This window comes from Pygocentrus nattereri, chromosome 11, assembly GCF_015220715.1.
Source record: "Pygocentrus nattereri isolate fPygNat1 chromosome 11, fPygNat1.pri, whole genome shotgun sequence".
Lineage (NCBI taxonomy): Eukaryota > Metazoa > Chordata > Actinopteri > Characiformes > Serrasalmidae > Pygocentrus > Pygocentrus nattereri.
In genome coordinates this window covers 33,132,522-33,155,838 of record NC_051221.1, presented here as the reverse complement: position 1 = coordinate 33,155,838, position 23,317 = coordinate 33,132,522, and the positions used below count along the sequence as shown (strand labels likewise).

At 38.8% G+C, this 23,317-nt stretch overlaps 1 protein-coding gene across 2 annotated transcripts in view; it reads right to left on the bottom strand.

Moving 5' to 3' along the window:
• syt7a (synaptotagmin VIIa) overlaps window positions 1–23,317 on the bottom strand; it is a 131,493-nt gene that overhangs the window by 45,075 nt on the left and 63,101 nt on the right. Inside the window, exons 3-4 of one of the 2 annotated variants that reach the window (XM_037542828.1) lie at window positions 1,986–2,065; window positions 215–349 (exon numbers count right to left, since the gene is read on the bottom strand). In XM_037542828.1, coding sequence (XP_037398725.1) covers window positions 215–349; window positions 1,986–2,065 — 215 coding nt within the window. The remainder of the gene's footprint in view (window positions 1–214; window positions 350–1,985; window positions 2,066–23,317) is intronic. The other variant, XM_017706711.2, reaches the window with a different exon arrangement.

Genomic DNA, 23,317 nt, shown 5'->3' with positions numbered 1-23,317 from the left:
ATGAGCAGGTGTCTACAAACTTTTGGACATATTGTATATATGTCTGACCTTAGCTTAATGGTTTTAGGAAAGGCTATGCATGAGCTTTGGGTTTATGTCCTCATTTGCACTCAACAGCCCTGCCAGGGGTGAGTGAGCAAGGTAGGTTAGGGAGGTGGGGTGGGGGCTGTTGGGTAAGGGTTGGGGTCTCTTACCAGCCTGGACAGAGACTCACTTGAGCGTGAGGCGAGGGTCTCCGTAAGGGGCATAGGGAGAAATGTTTAGTACAAACTCCTTGGGCGGGTAGGAGCTCCACCGCTGCTGCTCTGAATTGCTGTCATTGTTATTCCAAAAGTCTCTGTCTAGATCACTGAAGGCCAGAGAGAGACACACATCCATGAGACACAGCACATCCATCCACTCATCAGGCGTCCAGCCGTGCATCCATCCATCAATCAATCAGTAGCAAAATGAACACCTTTTTAAGAAGCACAGGTCCAGAGACAGTGAGGCAGTGTAGTGTGTGTGTATTTAGGGTAGAGGCTAGTGGAGGTGTCCATCTCCCATTTACATTCGACTAAAAAAAGTGTGGTTTTAACAGGGATTCAGTGGAGGAAAGCAGTGTTAGTATCCTCACAGCAAAAGATAGCAGCCTTGAAAGAAGCAGAGGAAATATATCTCTACATTTACTGCATTGCTTTGTTTTATAGACATCAGTGACAGAGAAAGAGACAGAGAAGTAGGGAGAGATAACAAGAAAGAAGGAGAGAGGGAATAATATGGATTTCATCATGTTAGATTACTGCATAGAAACATGAATCAAAACATTATACAAGTACAGAAGTAAATATCACATTCAAGCACAAGCGTGTACAGACATTTTCCTTTGCAAAAGAGGAGAGAGTTAGTAAGACCAAGCCTGAGAAAACAATGAATAAATGATCTGGACAGTCCAGCCTGCATGTTCAGAACTGAGGCACATATTACCTAAAGACGTCAGGGAGGAAAAAAAATCAGGCAGATCATTGCAGCAATATCCACAGAGACCAATGCACAAAGAGAACAAGCGGCTCTCAGCACCAGGCAATAAAAATAAACACATCAGGCTGACTACTTTGAAACATACACTCATGAAATACAGGGAAAAAAAAACATGCACACACACATCCAGACTTCAACACCACCTGCAAACAGACAAACACGGATGCCCCATTATTATTCTCAGAGTGCAGCTGCATTACGGAGGCAATTGAACTCACTTTACATGAGTCACAAGTGAGAGATCAAACAACCTCTCCAGCAGCACGAGAAAAGGAAGCAGCGATTGCATTCGGCTTCGCCAGCTCGCACCAACAACAGCAGCTGCGCGCCAACACCACACACCCAAACCCACTTAACTCTCATTTACAAGCAACACTTAAGACCGCCAAGCACCTGACACACACACACACGCATAAAAGAAAATCCTCTATTAAGAACAGATTCATTTACTAAGTGCGCTGCTCCTCATTGCTCATACTCTGCCATCGCACACACTTAAGCACTACTTGCTGTATTCAGAGATGCTATCAGTCAAAGAAGCGGAATCATGCATAATGTAAAAAACACTCAATGAATATTAAAGAGGAAGAGGCTTTGGTTTGCATAGAGTACGTTGATGTAGAATTTTTTTTCTTTTTTTAAGCAGATCAGCTGAAAACCTGCAGCAGAAAAAAAACTGGTTAACATTCCAATACAGAAAAATACAAACAGGGTTGAAAGAGACTGAAGCAAAGGAAGTGAGGAACTTGATGGTGCTGGTCACATGACTACAGGCTATCAGGAGAGGGGGGAGGATTCAGATCATCAGCAAGTTAGCCTCTTCAACTGGAACTGGACTCCTGCCCATGCCTTACCATCTCTTACAGAGTGGACTGATGCCACCCTTCCCCCCACCAAAGCCCAGAGAGAGAGAGAGAGAGAGAATGGAATGAAGACAGACAGTGTGAGTGATGCCCTCCACCTACTTGATGGCTTTCTTCTCTCCTCGGCCTCGTGTGGAGTCTGGAGTGCCCGCTGACTCAACTCCTGGTTTATTCCTCTTTCCCTAGAGAGGGACAGAACGAGAGAGAGAAAGAGAGAAAGAACGAGAGAGATAAAGGTCATTGCCAGCCTCCTAATTAAGTCTATGAAAGAAACACAGCTTTGGAGTGCCTCCACTATGTCTGTATGTAAGCCATTATCCTCTCGCCTGTCTTCCTCCTCCACCTCTCCTCGCACCTCTCCATTTCTCATGCTCTTCTCTCTGATTGCTGAAATCACACTGCCCATCCTCAGTCATCTCAGCTATAATTACCGCACACACATATTTACATGGAAATAGCCAATTTAACTCCATCACCTCACCGCAGTGTCACAGAGACTCACCCTCAACAGAGAGAGAGAGAGAGAGAGAGAGAGAGAGAGAGAGAGAGAGAGAGAGAGAGAGAAAGTGTGAGATACACAGATTATTTTCTCAGTTTTTTCTGTCTAATAAAGCCGTCACTAGTCAACCACATCAAGGATTTGAATTAGGAAGGGAGATGCTTCTCTTACAGTGACAGGACAAATAACACAGTGCTTGTTGTGAGCAGACAAGTTTACATGTTCTTCTAAACCATATCTTATTAGAATAGATGCAAACCATCAAAAATATGAGCTAGTTTGAAAAATAAAGTTTGGATCCACATCTGTCACATAGATGTATTGAATTCTAGCACCTACACACTTCAGTAAATTTGAATAAAGCCCTGATTAGCCACACCAGGTGTTCACTACAAATAATACTGGGCTGCCACGAGGAGAGATTAGAAAGTGGTTAGACGACAACACTGACATACATAAAATCACTACTTATGCATTAATACTATTTAAATTCAGTCTAATATTAATGCAAACAAACACTTACTGAGCAGATAAACAGCTTTCTTGGCATTTTCTCAGGCTCCTCAGTCCTTTGCACATCATTGTATATACTACACAATTTCACACATATAAGGTTCTCAGGAATTTATGTAACAGTACATATTATTTGTATATAAAGACTTCCCTCACTTCAATATGTATGTATTAATTATGGAATGTTGATATGATAATGAAATATTATGTAGGATATCAAATAATGGAACATTCATTTAATATGACAGACAATAATAAAGGGGGAGCCTATGCCAGCGGTCACTGGGCAGAAGTCAAGGCAAAACAGATTACTAAAAATCAAATCTCCATCACTGCAAACTATGAAAGCCAAAGAAAATTAGTTTCAAAATGCTAGCTAGCTAGCTATTCTTGCATTCCTGTTATTTTTAACTGATATGTAATGTTGCAACCCACTACATTTTACTATGCAATTTCTGTTTATTTTGAATTTAGCAAGATGGGAAAAAAATAAAACATAAAATACAAAACGGCATAACTTTTGCACAGGCCACATATTAAATAAACAGTAAATGTACATTAAAATATGCAGAAGTGTGTTCTCTTTAAGGGATGTGTTCACTTACATTTACTTAGAATGTCAACAAAACATGTAATCTGACCAGGGGCACCCAGACATTTAACTAAGTACCACAGTGCATTAGCATGTTAATACTATGCCACCATGTTAATGCATTTATGTAATGCATGTCTTACATCCAGCATTTAGTATAGTGTGGACTGTTTAGTGTTAGTAATCAACAGACAGTATACCACCCAAGGCCTTTATGACTTTATGTGGCCCGTCTAGTTCTGTCTGCTCTGTCTGTTGTCCCTGAGCCAGTGGGGAGCAGTCCAGGAGCTAAAGGACAAAAGGGTTTGAGTATATGAGCATATGAATGGTTTGGCTAGCTTTGCCTCACTTTGGCCAACAGCGAAGCGAAAGCTGTTTGTAGCATTGTGAAAAAGGCAGCTCTCTGATTGGTGGAACACTGACGTTGCTACAGGAATCTCCTAGAGCAAGGACACTACAGCTGAATCAGCTCATGTCTGTATGCGTGTGTGTGTGCATGTGCATGGGAGTGTGTAAGGGTATGGGCATCTATTAATAGAGTCAGTTCACTTTATATGTCAGTCAGGACCCGTTGCGCTTTCATCTAGTGCATACATTCTTACACGCACATAGCCAGAGAATGAAAGAGGCATATAGGAAGATGCAGGGAGGAACAGCCCACCAATGACAGTGTGTATCCACACAGAGACTTTTGGACTGCATCTCATATTGCATGCAAAGTCAATCATGAACAAGCAATTAACAACAAGCTGCGTGTAGGACACACTTCAGGGACAAAATTCTTCTGGTGTTGAGGCTCAGCCAGAGATGCACAGCCTAAACATGAAGACACGCAGAGATGGCAGACAGAATACACACAGTCACATACTCGTGAGTCAATCCCAGCTAGAGGGGACAGCACATACACACACCAATAAAGCATGCTACACTAACTACGGCTATGCATCAAGCCTGGCTCACTTCATACAGTACTATGCAAAAGTCAGAGACCACTCCTCATTTATTTCACTTCCAATAAAACAGTGTCAATCAATTACTGTATTTAATCTACATATAATATGAAATATTCCAGTATATAGTGTGTCTACTTTTTGCCTATATTACAGCTTCCATTCTTTTTGTGAGACTTTCAGGATGCTGAGTTTGTCAAAGAAATTTGTAGAGTATTTGCTGTTTGTTTTTCCACACTTTGAAAATTCAGTCTTAGAAATTGGTTGTGCTTTTCACAATCTTAATGAACTTAATCTGAATGATGTTGAGGTCTGTGATGTGGAGTGGTCAGTCCATTGTTCTGAGAACACCAGCAGCTTCTTTGTTTGATTTATGGATTTTCTTCCCTTTTGTCTATTTTCTTTTCTTAGTAATGGCTTCTGGACAGTGACACATTCTTTCATACTGCTGAGTTGTCTTCTCACAATGAAAGGATGGACAGAAAAAGCTGTGGTTTCTTCAGATCTGAAGCAAGAGTGGAGCTTGATTTTCTCTCTCTCTTTCTTTCTCTCTCTCTCTCACTCTCTCTCTCTCTCTTTCTCTCAGAGAAGAAAGCTTCAAATACTGTTTATCTAATCATGGCAGTTTTGGCAGTCTACCAGCTCATGCGGTGTTTTCAGAAGTTTCATTATCTCTAAATCTTTAAATAACTTTTTAAACTCCAGTTTTGTTATTTCACTTCTTTTCCTTTGAATTTCCACTTCTTATTCAGGTGGATTATTTTACATCTAATCTCATCAGTAAAGCTCCTGAAAATGAATGAAATTAATAGTTGTTTTCTCTAAAAATTAAATAATGTCTCTGACTTTTGCACAGCACGGAATGCCACTATGGTGTGTATGAAAATCACCAAAACAAAAAAAATACTCAAATCCCTAAGTAGGTGATCGAAATAATACAGCTTTGGAATACACCAGAATCTTACAGTTGATGAGGTAAACCATGCCAAACTGAATAACTGTAATCAAACACAACACGGGACAAAAGAAATCACAACAGTACAAACAACAGTTTTTCTATGGGCAAATTGTACGCTGCTGGCATCAGAAGAAGTTGGCCCAAGACCAGTTTTGCTGTTTGGTTTGGCAAGATTTAGGCAAGGAGAGCAGATCCTAGAGCAGCAGTATAAACCCTCCAGGCAATACTGCATCACACATATCCTGGCTAACCCGAAATGTTAAGCAGTCCCACTGATATCTATGCATTTGTCATCACACTCAGCATTATATGTCGAATGCCTCTGGAGAAGGTCGCGAGTGAAGGGTCTAGCGGCAGTAAGTGGAGCGATATTAGCTGTGTTTATTGGCTCTGAAATGTGAAATATTGTGATGTCCCTTGCTTCTGTGAATGATGCTGAAACGAGGAGTGGAGCCGAAAGCTTCACCAATTATCCATTAAAACATCAATTATCAGTCCCACATGAAACATTTGGGAAGCTCAGGCTTAGTGAGCTCACTTTCTGCCCTCATAAATTTCTCTCTCTCTAAAAATCAACTAAATCATCTTCTCTCACATTTAACACCATCTTGCACTACAGCCAGCATTTCTGCTGCTGCCCGACTTATGTTTCACTTGTGTTCAGCAAATGTCATGGTGACAGATCCGTTATGATTCCTAGCCAAAGGCTTAAACCATGTCCACATACAAAACACACACATTTTTTCAACAATCCTGACCTTGTACAACAGCGAACTGGACAGATTGAACCTCTGCATTTGTATTGTATGCAGGTGAAGAAATTTATGAATGCCAAAAGTAGGTCATACTGAGTGGGGTCAGCAACTGTTCCTCACATATGTAGGACTTTGAACAAAATCATCCCTACATGTGACAGGAGGCTAGTTAATGAAAAGATCAACCCTATAGCAGAGAAAATGAACACTGATATGCACGTGTTCCTGTGTGTAATCTGTCATGTGGAATCTGCTTTAGCTACAGCATCATGTCTGCGTGCATAGACATATACACGCTCGTACACTCCACCAGCATATTTTTAGGAAGGTAAAAATAAACAGTGCCTATATTTGAAGCACCAAATGAGGCCTGTTCACACACAGCCTACAGTGGCACATGTCTACACACACACACACAGATGCAGGCTGTACTTACAAACAGTGGATCCAGGGAATGCAGAGCAGTCTCGGTTTCTGACAGGCAAGAACAAGCTATCAAGGGCAACTCATCTATCATTAAATAGCATCATCAAATTTTTAGAAAGATGGAGAGAAAGAGGGAGAGAGAGAAAAGGGAAGACGGAGAAAGAGAGAATGAGTAGGAGTACGGAGGAAAGGAGGGGTTTAAAATAGCATGTAGAATAACATGAGGAAAAGAGAGATAGTGAGGGAGTGAGTAAGGGAGGGAGGCAGGGAGGGAGGGAGGAAGAGAGAGGAAGGAAAAGACTGACTGTGGCAATGAAAGAGGCACAGGGATGGAAAGCAACAGAGTGTCAACAGTAAGGCTTGCTGGCAAAGAAAAAGATGAGTGATGGATATTCTCAGGAGTGTCTTTTTAAAATGAGGAGCAGGGGCGCACATGCACATATGAGAGAGAAAGAGGGAGAGTGAGAGAGAGAGAGAGAGAGAGAGAGAGAGAGAGAGAGAGAGATGGTAATTCAGTAACATAATAAGCTGCAAGCAAAGGCACAAATAAACACATGCGTGCACTGCACACGCATACACATTTAGCTATGGGCAATGACATCAGACACAGCACCAAAAACACAGCAACCAGGTCTCTCCACTGGCTTCACTCCTCTCTATAAAGCAGCCATGGCTTTTAGGGGAATTCTCAGGAGAACGGTACTGTCAGGAGTGAATCTCTTCATTCATCTTCTCTCTCTCTCTCTCTTTTTTTTTCCAAACCCATTCATCTCTCTCCATCATTGACTTCAAAGTCCTCCCACCTCTCTCTCTCTCTCTCTCTCTCTCTCTCTCAGTCTGACTGTCTGTCCTTCTGTGCCACCCCCCCCCCCTCTCTCTCTCTGTATCTCCCTATCTCTTATCTTTGCTATTCAAGAGTGCTTCTTCTTAAAAAAAAAAAATGCTTCAAGTCCATAACAGTGCAAAGGTGCATCTGGACAGTCCTTTCTATGTTCTTTGTTTACAAACTGTTTGCTGTTATGAGATTCACAGACCCATGGTAAACAGTAAACAATATAATAATCACTACAATTAGATGCAGACTCAAATAGTCTGTCACTGTAGCACTGAACTGATTGCTGTTTCAAGCACTTATTTCAAGAAGACAGAACAAAATTCCCAACAGCAGGCTGACTCATTGGCTCTCCCAAATGTATCCGGGCCCAGACGAAGCTGACAAATGAGCTGAGTGTGAAGTCAGCTTGGTGTGCCAGACCATTAGCATAGTTGCACTTCTTGTTATCTTGAATAACTCTGCAATGTGCAACACATCCTTCATCGACCAGCAAAAAGAGATGGGGGAGAGAGAGAGAGAGAAAGAGAGAGAGAGAGAGAGAGAGAGAGAGAGAGAGAGAGAGAGAGAGAGAGAAAAGGGAAAGACCAGTTTTCCCATTGCTTGGCTGAGTGCCACCACTTACACAAATGTTCAAACACTTAAACCATTCCAATGAATTTCCCTTTAACAGCTGCCAATTAAAGGTACACCTTGAGCAGTACCATCTGGAGACTAGAATAAAACAGAATAGAAAAAACAATAGAATAGAATAGAATAGAATAGAATAGAATAGAATAGAATAGAATAGAATAGAAAAGATATAATAAACCGGATCAAAATGGAAAAGAATACAACAAAGTGGATCAGATCAGATCGAAATAGATGGAATAGAATAGCAAAGAATCGAACAGAATATAGCATATGAGCTAGGATTGGATCAGAATAGAATAGAATAGAATAGAATAGAATAGAATAGAATAGAATAGAATAGAAAATATATAATAAACCGGATCAAAATGGAAAAGACTACAACAAAGTAGATCAGATCAGATTGAAATAGATGGAATAGAATAGCAAAGAATCGAACAGAATATAGCATATGAGCTAGGATTGGATCAGAATAGAATAGAATAGAATAGAATAGAATAGAATAGAATAGAATAGAATAGAATAGAATAGAATAGAAAATATATAATAAACCGGATCAAAATGGAAAAGACTACAACAAAGTAGATCAGATCAGATTGAAATAGATGGAATAGAATAGCAAAGAATCGAACAGAATATAGCATATGAGCTAGGATTTGGATCAGAATAGAATAGAATAGAATAGATCAGAACAGAGCATATAAACTAGGGTTGGATCAGAGCAGAATAGAATAGAATAGAATAGAATAGAATAGAGCTTATAAACTAGGGTTGGATCAGACCAGAATAGAATAGAATAGAATAGAATAGAATAGAATAGAATAGAATAGAATAGAATAGAATAGAGATAGAACAGATTCATTATGGGTCACGATGAAGAGTTGCAGACAGAGATCAACATACTAGAACCCAGTGTTAAACAATAATATGCAGATCCAGACAAACAAACAGACAAATGGGAGGGGGAAGTCCGGGTGGATTCCTCTCTTCTCTCCAAACCGCTGAGAAAAAAACGATATTTGAGGCAGCAAAGAAAGGGAGAGAGAGAAAATCCACTTTGCTCATTCCCAGCTGCTCCCAGCTGTGTTTGCTTGCAGTGCATGAGCTAATATCCCACTCACCTTGTTACTGCTCCCCCAGCCCTAGACAAATATGCACAAATTAAACACACACCAAATGCATACTAATCAGGGAAACTTCACTCGCTTCAGAACATCATGTGCATGACCTCATATACACTTTTGATCACTATTTATTTATTATGTTGAAGAAGGTGGGCTAACATTTGACCGCTTAATCTCTAAGGATACAACTGTGGATCCAAACCTTAATTTCTCACTTTTGTAGCAATAAACGTAGCAGCCACTAGTAGTTACTACATAACAGATCTTCAATGGCTCATATCATGTAAAACAATTTTCTGTACTTTTTTAAAACAAGATTTTGATGTAAAACCGCCATTCCCCTTCCTAGTCTATGTAGACCATCTCTGGAAAATAAGCTGCAAAACAGCCCATAGTCCTCAGTTTCTGTGACATCATGAAAACCATCAAACATATCTGTCTGTTCAGCTTACATCACTTTATCCCCATAGGCTGAAACACTACCAAACATTAGTGTTTCAGCCTGTGTTCCTAGCCAATCAGAACAGAGGTGATTTGCATATATCAATCCTACAGGCACAGTATCACAAAAGCCTGTTTATTCTAAAAAGGCTGGACAAAGAGAGAATGGTCATGTAAAAATGATGTAATATGACTGTTTGTTGTACATACACCCACACAGACATAAGTAGGCCTTGAGGAAAAACTTGAAAAACAAGAAAATATAGACTATGTGCCCTTTGTGTTCTTTAGAAGGAAACAGTAAACTGAAAAATAAGCTGAGAATTTAAGCGATTTTGCATGCATGGTAGAACCACTGATCAGTTTTTGAAACCTCTTCCTTGGAGCAGCTCTGGGTCAAAAACCTTGCTCAGTGGCAGTGGTTGGGGAAGGACATTTGATCCTTCTGGCATTACATCAACATCCCTGCTGCTCATCCTGGAATCAAACCATAAACCCTCCAGCTCTGTCATGTTTTGGCTTCTGGAGTAGAGCCCTAATCCACTCAGTCACCTCTGCCAAACAGTCCTCACAATCCCTCCTAATTGATGCAGAGCCCATTAGAACATTAACCAATCAGAACACAGCCCCAGTCATTGAGCTGTAATGTGACAGGAAGGTGACAGCAGGAAGCCAGGAGTAATGCTCAGTCTTCAGAGATAACACAGGGCCTTCTCCCAAACCTCCTCCTCTTCAGGATCTACTTGATCTGCAATAACTAATTCAGCTCATCGATCTCTTCAAAAGACCTTCTTATCTGGACTGAGTGTGTTAGATGCAGTTGAGAAGTAGATGATCGCTGGTCGAGGCCTTCATGCAGATTATACCACAATTACCAAAGTGAATGGTTGTTGCGGTGGTGGCCAGACATGGCTCTGCAGTGCGGATCCAGCTCTGCAGGTTTTTTGTAGAAATTTGCATAATAGTGTTAGTTCTATGTGTGCAGGGCAATTTTGTCCCATAGTATCAGCCATTACTGATTCAGCAAGAAGACAGTGATTTGCACTGAGACTACACTCTCAACGGAAAACATACACTGCATTTGCATTCAAGAGCATTTTTTTCATAGTGTAATTTGTAACTGGTGTATTGTTTTGCAAAAACAAAAAAAGAACTGTCAAAAACAGCCCTGAGTAGCTACCTAATAGCTCCCTTGACTGACAGCTTATTAATTTATTATCTATATTTATTTATTAATATATTTTATTTTCATATATTTGCACACACTCACAGGCATATTCAATTGTAGACACTGATTGCTGATACTCTACTGTATGGTATATGCTAATCTTGTCATGTAAAGAGACAAAAATCAACATATCTAAATATTTATAAGACATCTGCTGCTTACTATTACATTAACAGCAGAATGCTACAGTTCTGGTGGTCAATGTAAATTAATTATGAATCACTTAAAGGAGATATTTTGCTCATTTTTCTCAGTTTATTATACTCCTATGTGCTCTTTGAAAGACATCTTTGATGAAAAACACTTGAATTCAGATTTTTCTACAGTGTGTTTCAACCTCTCATCTGCAAAGAAGGGCTCTTATTGGCTGACTCTCTTACTGCACTGCTGTGTATAGTTTGAAAACTGTACAGTGTCAATAGTCAGTGCTATTAAATGCATATAATGTTTTTTTGAATTTTTACACTCTACTTGTATCTAGCATTAACACATATTTTATTTAGACCACTCATAAGTCAGAAGGCTTTATTCTAGCTTGTGTAGCTGCTCGGTTTAGGCTAACATTAAGAACCCCTTTGACTGACTTTATTAGCAATCAATGAGGAAATAATAGTAGTTAAAGTTTTTTGTATCATGTCACCAACACATTATGTGTTTCAATGAGCATAGGAAAATTGAATAAGAATAAGAAAGCATAAGAAAACTGTTAAATGCACATTGGTGGCACAGTATCATGTAATGCAATACAGAAACCAAGAGGTGCATTAGGCTAATGTTTATAACTGTATGACTAGCCTCAACACCTGTTAGCTGGGGTTCGGAAGAGACAATGTATATATATTTTATTTTTATTTTTATAATATATTTTTAATGTATGCTTTTACAGCAACCAGTGAGTTAGTATAGGTTTCTACAGCATTCTCTGCTGTATTTTCAGAAAACATTTTCATGCCCACTGTGGCAATTTGTTTTAGCAAATGTTAGGTTTTTAAGTTTGCTCTGTTGTTTTCCCTCATCCTGCATCTCAGCTGTCTGATTTTAACTTAATAATCATGTTGTCTTGATTGGTGAGCGCTTGCCTTATAATGAAAGGAAAAGTGTTGGAGGGGTTTATGACATCCATTCTGATGTCAGTTGAGTCTTGCTATTGTTATTTACTATTGCTATAGCCTGATGTTATGACATTGCAGTACATAGTGCATATAGAAATTATATCTTTCAATTGGCCTTCCTACTTATACACAGACCTACCCAAAATGTGTTTCTGCCTGCACCACTCGTCTACAACAGATGTTGGCAGAACAGAATTGTGCCTGTTAATTTCATGTCTCCACTCAGATTCAGCTCCACACAGCACCAGTTCTCCATTCCTGCTCTACCCAGGCGCAGCACTGCTCTGACTTCATCACAGGTTGTCTCTGAGTTAATTATATGGATTCGGTGGGTTCGGTATGTTTGGTACAACTAGTCCTTTATCTGTTGTGGTAGTGGAGTCTACTGTTTTGACTTGCTCTTCCTTTGTTTAGCTTCAGTTTGTACTCTATATTTTGCTTTCCTAAGTACAGCATATGTACTGCCAGTTTCTCTTTTCTCAGTACGTCAGTGTACTTTCTGTACAGCCTTACAGAAAGAGATATGATTTTACATTTCTGTAGTTACAAACCCATACATTTATTTTGGCACTGCAACTATTTTCATGCAAATAAACTATCCCTACCTGGTGATTTGCCAGTTGCTTTAGTAAGTATACAGATGTATGCAGAGGTTAATCAAATGACATTTTATTGACTTTCTAAGTGACACGTCCTCTACAGAGAACATTTTGCTGCACATTTTAATACACAATTACTGTTTATTTGCTGAGTTTAACATATTGCATGTACATATAGAAAAGCTATGACACATTTTATGTTATTTTTCATATGTTAAATTCAGCAAAAATATGGAAATTGTACTGTTAATTTGCAGAAAACTGCCTTATTTGAGTGTGCTCTCTGTAGAGGATGTGTTACTGGTCAAACTTTTCAGATATGTTCAAACCTCTACAGACAACTGTAAGCTAGCATTGGTTACTAATGTTACTAAATACTTAACTAATGTATTAATAACAAGTGTTACTAATGTTACTAAATAAAACAGCAGTCATGTCCTGTGCTATAATCAACTTTTGCCCAAACGTCTTTAAAGTTAAACTCCTCAATGAATACATACAAACACACATACATACATATGTACATACCTAACATTATAAATAACTGAAGATCTCCAGTGGATCCTTTTTGAATTTCATGTTTTCACAGTAAAATGGCAAGCCTATGTATTTTTTCTAATGGTTCCTGAAAGATAATCTAATTTAATAATGATACTCTGGTGCCATGTGTGACACTCTGCTGTCTCATGGATTTTAATGGTAATTTGATGGTAATGCCCTGTGTTTATGTTTTATGATAATTTTTAAAGGTAACCCTCAAAGGTTCCTTAATGGACTTCCTCTATGAGTATAATAGCTCCTAATGATCATTTTTAGTGGTTTATTGGCTTGTGGTAAAATAGTGAATTAATGCTAAAATTTTGTGTCCTTTAAAAGAGATGGCACTAAATATTGGCACTGAGCAATGTTATACAGAATATGTTCTCTTTAATAAAAATGCAGCACTTAGTAGCAACCATTTTAAATAATGTCATTGCTATTTACCACCTTGAATTTTTCAAACTATAATTTAAAAAACACTAATGTTAAGTGAGAGAATTAATGGAAATGCTTTACTTAAAAACTGCTACATAACAATGAATTGTCATAACATAACATAAATATGTCATAAACATGTAATGGCTGATACCATATGTTGTCAGGAGTTATGACAGATTGTCCAGTTACATAAAAATGTCATGTTACTATTAATGTAGTTATGTTATAACTGATGTTTGGGGGAGGAACATGCCTCAAATCCCTCCTTCTTCCAGTCTAACACCCTGTAAAGTCACATCCTTACCATCTATTCCCATGATGAAGCGTTCGCAATCCCCACCACTGCCTCATCTCCTCCCTGTTCCACAATCCTACATCAGTCCTACTACAGCTATAGTGGGTCTGGTCTTCTAGCCAGAGGCACAAGCTGCCCAGAGCTCTAGTCCAAGATCTAAGAGTTCTTCCCCTACCTCAATCATTCATCCCTTATACTACCACTACCATGTTGAAGGCATGGTCTGAACTCACAAACTGGTAAATGTCATGACAGATTTCATGATGATTGATCATGACAGTTCATGCTACATTTTTGCATTAGTATAATCTAGTTAGCCGTAATGATGTCATTATCATGGCATCTGTCATGACGATTAATGGTAATATGGTAACATGGCACTGTTATGTGTTATACATGACAGAATATGACGTCATCCTTAATTTATTCATGGTGTCCCTATGTCAGCATTATGTAGCAGGGTTCAAGTAAAATGTTACCATATCGATATAAGCTTGCTAACAAGCTCATAAAATAATAAAAGTAACATGTGTTGTGATGTCTAGATGGAATAGCTGGCAACATAAAACCCAATTTGGATGTAGCAGTTCAAATGTTTTATCATCTTACACTTTGTCCACCATTTATTCAATGTTTTATAAAAATCACATCATAATGCCTTCTGGGCAAGTTCTTAACTTAAGGTCTACAGTTAAGTTGACTGATAGCATGGCCCACCAAGGCGTCACCTAATAAACTTCACTTGAGTTGATAATGGAAAAGGAATGTCTTAAGATGGCAACAGGGATTCCCTAAAGGGAAATGTAGAGGGCAAGCTAAAGACAGTAATGAAAGGGGACATGAATCTTTCCTATGCTGTAGCACTAACCAGTCTGGCAGTGTGAAAGCAAGCATGCTTCCTTCAAGACACTTTGAAACTTCAAGCATGCTTCCTTCAAGACGCTTTGTTTGCAGTGTGGACCACTACACTATACTAACTTTCTCTCTCCTTATTTAGTACAGTATTCAACTAAGTGTGAAACATCTCATGGATAGAGTGTGCTATCTGGGTGCTTATACTGGGTACATATATATTAATAATGTATACTATGTTTTAGGACATAACACTATTTCTGGAGTCTATACTATTTTTGGTTTACTGTTGAGGGTTTCATCTGTTTTTATCTCTCTTTTATTGAGCGACCAGGCTGATTACACTCTCCCGGACTCCAGGCTATAGAACTGCTGGAAATTGAGCTTGTAACCCTCTTGTGAGCCTCACTCAGGAGTGAGAAATGGCGCTTATTATTGTTCCTCTCCAATTTACTAAATGCTTTTCCTCCTACAGCTTATAAGCTAGAACCCACAAACATTCTTTCAAAAGACATTTCTCTATTCCCTTTTTTGTCCCCTCTGTCCATCCATTTTTAGATGTAAAGCCCCTTATGAAAAGAGTGATATGCTTAAGATAACATTGTGTTAATTTCTAAGATAAATAAAGTGCTGATTATGAAAAAATCTAATAAAAAACCATGTCAATAACCTCAGTGGCACTGATAAGGCTAATTAATGTAACACTATGGTGTATGCCTGCTTATGGCTTATAAACATCACAATTGCAGTCAACCTAACCTGAAAGCAGCATGGTTTAGTGAGTGCACTCTTAAAATAAAGCTGCCAAAAGGAGTGACGCCATAGAAGAAAACCTTTTGGTTCCTTTAGATTTTTAATGTATGCATATTTAAAGCTACAAATTATTATTAACATTGAAAGAAGTAGCATTAGTAAAAATATGGTGTGCATGTGCTGTGAGTAACCCTGTAAAGCACAAAATAGTCATTTAAATATCAGAGGTCTCAGGTCATTTGCAGGAGATTTTTAGATCATGTCATACACCTTTTTGTACAATCATTGTACACACAGGCTCAAAAAGGTCAGATGAAGGCCCATTAATAGATAATTGACTTACATCCTCAGAAGACACATTTTGACTGAGTTCTCTTTGAATACTCTTTCAGCAGACTCACAATTGGATTCATCTGCTGAAGAACTGAAGAAATCTGAAGAACAATCTGCGTTATAAAATGTTCTGATGCATGTTGCATGCAATTACACATTTCCACCCGTGATGTCTCCAAATCCCCAAAACTTACATAGTGTAGCTTTGAAAAGTATTTTTTGGTAAACAAGAAGTGCAAGTGTAAAAAACTTTTAAAAGGTCAAAAACCTTCCATAAATTTAAAGGTTCTATACCAATTCATTTTTTTTCCAACAACCTTAGGCTTGTGCTAAGAACTATTTACCTATGTTTACTTTTACAAGCAGACAAACAGATGATGGTGGTGCAGCTTTTTGTTCTAGCAGATTTCATACTGAATTGTTCCTCTTAAGTCTTCATTTAAAATTCTATTAATAATAAAACCACTACAAAATTGTCTGCTTTCAAGGTGGAATGCACATTGGCCTAAGAAGCTGCCAGTGTTGAAAACTGAGCTGAAATTACAAAAAAGCCATCAACGATGTAATTAATCTTCAAGGTGACTTCAGGTAAATTGGCTGCTAATTCACTCAAAAGCCTACTTTCTTTTAAACAAATCAACTGAATTTGGAGTAATTATTAATATTGAAATAGGTTCACTTGTCCAATGGGAATCTTACATCACTCACAGGCAAACGCACACCATCCCACCTCTATTAAAAACAGCTCTGAAGCAATTCTCTTCATCGCCCGCTGCCTCCATTAAGGGCTGCCTGTAGTAATGGTGCTCAGAACAGGAGGTTCTCTCCCATCTCCAAACAGGATGCAATTATAACTGCACACTACGCTCTCTCTTAGACACACATGCATACATGGCAGGTCTGTTTCACCAAACTTCATTAAGGATCTAATACCAGTCCGCGCAACCCTCCGACACCCAACCATGACGCAGGGGGATGTGAAGTCCGACTGAGTCAGATGGGGAGAATGCGCCAGACAGAGACAGAGAATAGAAGGAAATGGTTCCACCAGCAGACTGAGGGCACTAAGAAATGAGTGATATTTAAGCCTGCAGGCGTCTGATTTGACCTGGGCCACACACAGAGCTAATTCACTGCACAGACACCTGTTTCTATGCTCACAAATGGCTGTGAAGTTGGGCTATTCAGACTGCTGTGTTTTCCTGTTGCTATGTAAGGAATTGCTGACTGGGATAATGATACAGAGGCAATCATAAGCTCATGCGGTATGGCTGATGTCAATTGTTCACTTCTTCAGTGATCTGGCTAGTTGCCCTGACCCAGATTAGGCCCAGTCTGGACTATAAAGCTTTTTCAATAGTCATTCACCATTGACTCTGCAATTTAAGGCCAGGCTTAAATCATGTCTGAGAAACCAGCCATTGATGGTTTTTCTAAAGGGATACATTATAAAGTATGTGGACACCCTTCCTAAATACTGAGTTCAGGGGTTTCTGCAACACTCATTGCTAACAGTTGCATAAAATGAAACGCATAGCCACACAATCTCCATAGACAAACACAGGCAGTAGTAGTAGTACTGAAAAGCTCAACGACTTAAAACATGGCATTGTCATAAGATGCTATCTTTGCCACAAGTCAGTTAATGAAATTCTAACGAATTCTAATGAACGTCTGTCTTGCTACATCTTCCCTAGTTAACTGTAAGTGCTATTATTGTGAATCTGAAGCATGTAGGAGCAACAACAGCTCAGCCATGAAGAGGTAGACCACACATGCTGAAGCATGTAGTGCATACAACTCACGGGGCATAATTTAGTTCCAAACTGCCTCTGGAAGCAACATCACACAAAAGTTGTACATCAGGAGCTTCATAAAATAGGTTTCCGTTGCAGCTACACAAGCCTAAGATCACTATGCGCAAGTCAAGCATTGGCTGAAATAGTGTAAAGCACTACTGGACATAGTGGAAAAACATTCCCTGGAATGATGAATTACATTTCACTATCAGGCAGTTTGATAGATGAACAAAGTGACCTCCATAAAGACATTGTAAGAAGCATTTGGTGTGAATGAACTCCAGTATCCTGCACAGAGCCCTGACCTCAAACCCACTGAACACCTTTGGGATGCACTGTAACAACGACTTTATGCCAAACCTTCTTGTCCAACATCAGTGTCTAAACTCACAAAAAACTCTTTTGACTGAACAGACACAATTTTGTAATATCATATAGATGTGATGATGAGGTGTCCATATACTTCTATAATGTGCATGTTTAAAAAGTGCTTTAAACACATGTCTAAGCTGAGCACAACCTATTTTTGTTACTTTTAACACAACAAGCATTCTGTAAATGATTGACCGCTTTGAACATAGAAAATCTCTCCTATAGGGACCAAATATGAGCAGCCAGTATAGAAGGTTAAGGGCCGCTGGTAAAGGTCATTATTGTTGGTCCAATAATGCTGTCAAGATTGGAATGAAGGAAAAGAGAGGAGCAGGAGAGCAGATAAGCAAACAGATAAACTGAAAAACTCTCTCTCTCTCTTTCTCTCTCTCTCTCTCTCTCTGTCCTGTTTGTCCTTGGTTGAGCTGAGTTTGGTCTGTAGCTCTGAGCTGCTACAGTTGTCTAGGTGCAGGTCTGTAATTCTCTCTCACACATTCATCATTAGTCTGGGGGGATGAAAACGGACTCCTCTACTATACGGCAGTGGAATCCAATACCCCCTCTAGACCTGCCAGGACTCTACAGCATGTTTTCAAATATCCATTGAAGTTTCCCTTCCTGGGAGTAGGACTTTAGACTTATCTGTGTGGAGCTGTAGTCCCTGGACATCCAGAGAAGGTTAACCATCTCCTCAAAATGCCAATGCTGAATTTCTTTCAACGAGAGACAAGAAAAGTCATCAGAGATGTTTATTGAGGTGCCGCAGCTTTTTCTCCACAGTTAGGGCCATGGAGGCAGCCACAGCTGTGCAGTTCAGCTCAGCTCAATATCATGTAGCGCTATATATCGGGACTCTCAGAGCAGAGCCATGTATCTCCATTTTTGCTGTTTTCAACTTTTTTACCTAATTTGAAAATGCTGTTCACTATCAAAATTTCATGATGGATCGAGCAATAGAGATGCTCCAAAATTAGTTAGAATAAAATCTTATTTTATCATCTAACAAATGTAAATATGTTTTGTTCTGACAATGACAATATAGGCCTATATACACTGTAAAAATGGCTCGTCAGGTCTACCTAAAAAAATTACTTCGTGTGGTAACAAGTAATTGAACTAGTTTGATTACAATAATCTGTCATTCAAAGTATTCATTTAGGCTGAATAAAACTAGTTAATTTACTTGTTATCACATGAATTAATTTATTGGGTTGAACTGATGAGCCACTTTTTACAGTATATATATATACACACATATATGAGACTGCAGCAATTTGATACCAGGTATCAGTATTGAGAAGGAAAAAAAAAAGAACTTGATCAGATCTTGGAATAATTCTGAAACACTCACTGACACTGTATGGTGGGGTGTTGTTAGCTTTGTATTTCCTCCTGTGGGGTAGTAGAGTGGAGCAGTTTAAGTATGAAAGTCAGCGGGTAGCACTGTTGCCTCACAGCAAGAAGGGCCTCGGTTCAATTCCCCGGCTGGCCGACCAGTTTTTATGTTCTCCCTGCATCCGAGTTGGTTTCCTTTTACAGTCCAAAGACATGCAGTCAGGCGAATTGGAGATACTAAATTGGCCATGTGCCTGTGTCTGTGTTTCTGCCTTGTGATGGACTGGCGACTTGTCCAGGGTATTTTCTGCCTTACATGCAACAAGAGCTGGTATAGGCTCTAGCATCCCTAGCTACCCAGGAAGACAAGCAGCTTAGAAAGTCTTTGTGTGTGAACAGCTTCAATCAAAAGCTGCTCATTTTAAAGGTTAAGGAAAAATATTGGATCGGTACCACTACTGGCTGATACTCAGGGTTTCAATAAAATAAAAATATGTTGTTATGCCAACTTTAATATATCATCACTGTCAGAACAAAGTCGTGTATCTCTTAACCTGTAATGGAACTTTTTTTAACCATTTCTGTGAACTGTAACACGATACAAAGAGTAATAGCTTAATAGCTGCACACATCACCCTCTCCATCTCTCCAGCTCAGAGAGCTGCTAAGAGGAGAGCTAAAGAAACCACTGCTGAAGCTTAGAACACATTAATCTCTCTCTCCCTCTTGCACACACTCTTTCTCTCAGCAGTCAGCATTGTGATGAGTATACTTGGTGAGTGGAGTGTCTCTTCAATAAACGCCTGCTATTAAAGTGTCCATGATACGTCTACGTCCTCACAGATTAAACTACACATTTTCAATTTAGAGTGCTGGAGTGAAAGGGCTTTCAGCTTAAAGTGACAGTCTGATGGAAAATCTAATTTACACAGTTTACTCCTAACCCCAAAAGTAGTCGATCAGCCAAAATATGTTTAATGTCCTCAGTTTGTTTTTCTTTCTTTAGTTTTAGCATTGGAGCTACGAGGCTAATATAGGTGAGATTGCTGTCAAATGGACATACTCATTTGAAACTTGTCAATAATCCACACTTTTTTCTCCTCTGCAATTTCAATAATATATTACTCTGAAAAACTGATTTTGCCACCTCAGCAGGCACATTTAATTTTGTGCCAATAACACAGAGCAGTACAACCCACCAAATGGAGGGGAGTGAGATGAGGCCTAATATTTCAGGCTACACTGCCACACTCCATGTCAGGAATGGAGAAAAAACTCTACATTTTGAAAGTTGAATGAAAGCATAATTTACCAGCTTTTAAACTCTTAAAGCTTAAATGATGCCACTTACTCTCCAGCATGTCACAGTGCGACAGTACACTATTTCATTTTCATGACAAAATACGTTGGTGTGACTTATGTTGACTTTTATTGAAAATGCATTATAAAACAAGCTTTTATGTTAAAATCAATGAAGAAACATACATTTAGGCATGACAAAGGATTGATGTTAAAGCAAGTTTTTTCAGTAACGTTTGAAATGGAACTTGAGTCACTGCCTTCACTTGTTTTGCTTACAAAGTGAAAAGGTGTCCAAATTTAATAAATGAACTGAATGAATGTTCTCTTCAAGTAGTTGGTTTACATAGAATGAACATAAATAAATTGAAGTGCATTTAAATGAATGAAAGCTCTTTATTTTGATCCAAGCAGAATATCAATGAACCCCAAACAAAATGCAATGAACTGTTTCAATTTTGTTATAAACTATTGAATTTTATATTGAAGTAAAAAAAATTGAGCATAATGAAAATGAACTTCATACAACAGGTCATTATTTTGAGTGTACATGGACATTTTTTGTACACTGTGTTAGTGATAACCCTTGAATACATTACTGTTATGCTTCCCTCTGGCCCCGCTGTCACCACTTCTCAGCTTCCAGACTCCTTTCCACAGAATACCCTGCCAGATCACATGACCCCAGACCTCCCTCACGAGACTCCCCACCACTCGACTTTACCTGCTTATTGATTCAGGTCATGTGTTTTACACACCACATAAACCTCCTCAGTTTGGCAGTTCTTTGTCTCACAGAGCATTACCAAGCCTTCCAGTACGTTAGTTTGTCTGTATCACTTTTGCTTTGTTTATTTTTGACCTCGCCTTCCCTAGCCCTTTGTGTATTGTATTTCTGGTTTGGACTTTCACTTCAGGTTTTTTGGTTTGCCTCTATGGTTATTGATTTCTCAATCTGGCTCTTGACCTTGAATTGTTTGACTTTGATTTTGGATTCCCCTTTTGCTAATAAAGCTGTTTTACTGTAGTCTGGTCTGCGAGCCTCTGAGTTCTGTGTGAATCTGACTATTACAGCTTGAACAACACTTACCAACAGACTTTTATCTCTTATACATGGCTTTGAATGTTGTGGATGACTCAGCTAAGTAATGGAAGCTTCTATTAGCATCACACAAACTTATTCAAAGCGCATGAAGATGTTACCACACATAGATTTGTTTTTTGACATAATGTTATATATAAACATAAACAAAAGCACATTGCATAACCAAAAACAGCAGTCACAGTCATCATAGAGCCTGAGTTTTATCTGTGCTTTTGGTTACTTTTATTAGCATTTGTAGTGTGAAATTTATAAAGGATTTTTTCAGACTGCAAACTTGTCTTGGTTGACTTAGATTTTTCTCCAAACTATCCCTTTTAACCATTGAGCTTCAACACTTTAGGACCTGCTGTAACAAAGCCCTACAAAGCAGAGTGGTATTGGTCAACTGCACGTCAAAGCACTGTCCTTTAGACAGAACTCACATGTCATACAGGTACAAGTCAGGGAGCTGCGTTTAAATGAAGCAAAACATTTTCTGATGTTTCCACCTGGCTAGATTTCACCAGCGTCCCCGAGATGAAGCAGCACAAATATGGCACACCAGCAGCCACACTCTTCCTGCCAATATCTCACTCACTCATTCTCAAACACACACATACACATACACACACTCCTACATGGGCTTCCCACACACACACATCCGTCTGAATGATTGACCCGCATTTCCTGCGTGTGGTACAAGCATGGAATGAAGCAGGAATCAATTAGCTTGGAACGAAGTGAGCGACTCCAAACGTGTGAGTGAAGATGCTGCACTCGATCTGCCTAACGAGCAGCCGCCTCCTTTTAATCAATCACATTTCATACTGGCTAATTAGCACTGACAGAGGCTGAGTGGAGAGTGGTCAAACACTACACACACACACACACACACACAGGCAAGCTTATTTGGAAATCTTGTCAACTGCAGACATGTGCATATGAAGGGTTTTGTTCCAAAATGCATCATAGACCACTTTTAAGAATGTTCTTTTTTATGATATGCTGTATATATACATTATAGGTAGTGGGCTATACACAATACATATCAATGCCCAAAAATATATTTAGATTAATTTGACTTTTTTGAGAGAAATAAAATCATGTTTTCCATTAAAAATATATAATATGTTTTCCACTAAAGATTAGCTGTTATTCTTTTCCAAAACTCATTATATGGATTTTTCTACTAAAGTGGTCCAAAGTCAGAGTTTACACATATTTCAGACTTGGACTTTAGACTAAAATCTTTTAGCTGTGAGTGACCATATACCTTAATTATGTTTATCTTACTAAAACCTAAATAATATAACACTACAATCATAACACCTGTGAAACTTTATTAAGTGTTTTGGTAGGGACTAAAAAAACACTAGCCAGTATGTGATTATCAAACACAGCTTTGAACAGTTCACACATAAAATCATAATATTTTTCAAATATTTTTCAAAAGTTTACTTAGGTTACTAAAACAGTGAGATCTAACTGCTCACCATGTGTCTGAGGGACAGGGATGCAGTCTCACTTCCTGCTCTAAAAATCAGGGGTGTGGCTAAAATAACTTTGCCATGAAATAAAACTCTGTGTTTCAGTAGTGATATGAAAGTATGCATTTCTGAATAAAGTTTTTTTTATTTAAAAAATCAACTCATAATAAACTGAAATCTTTAAAAAA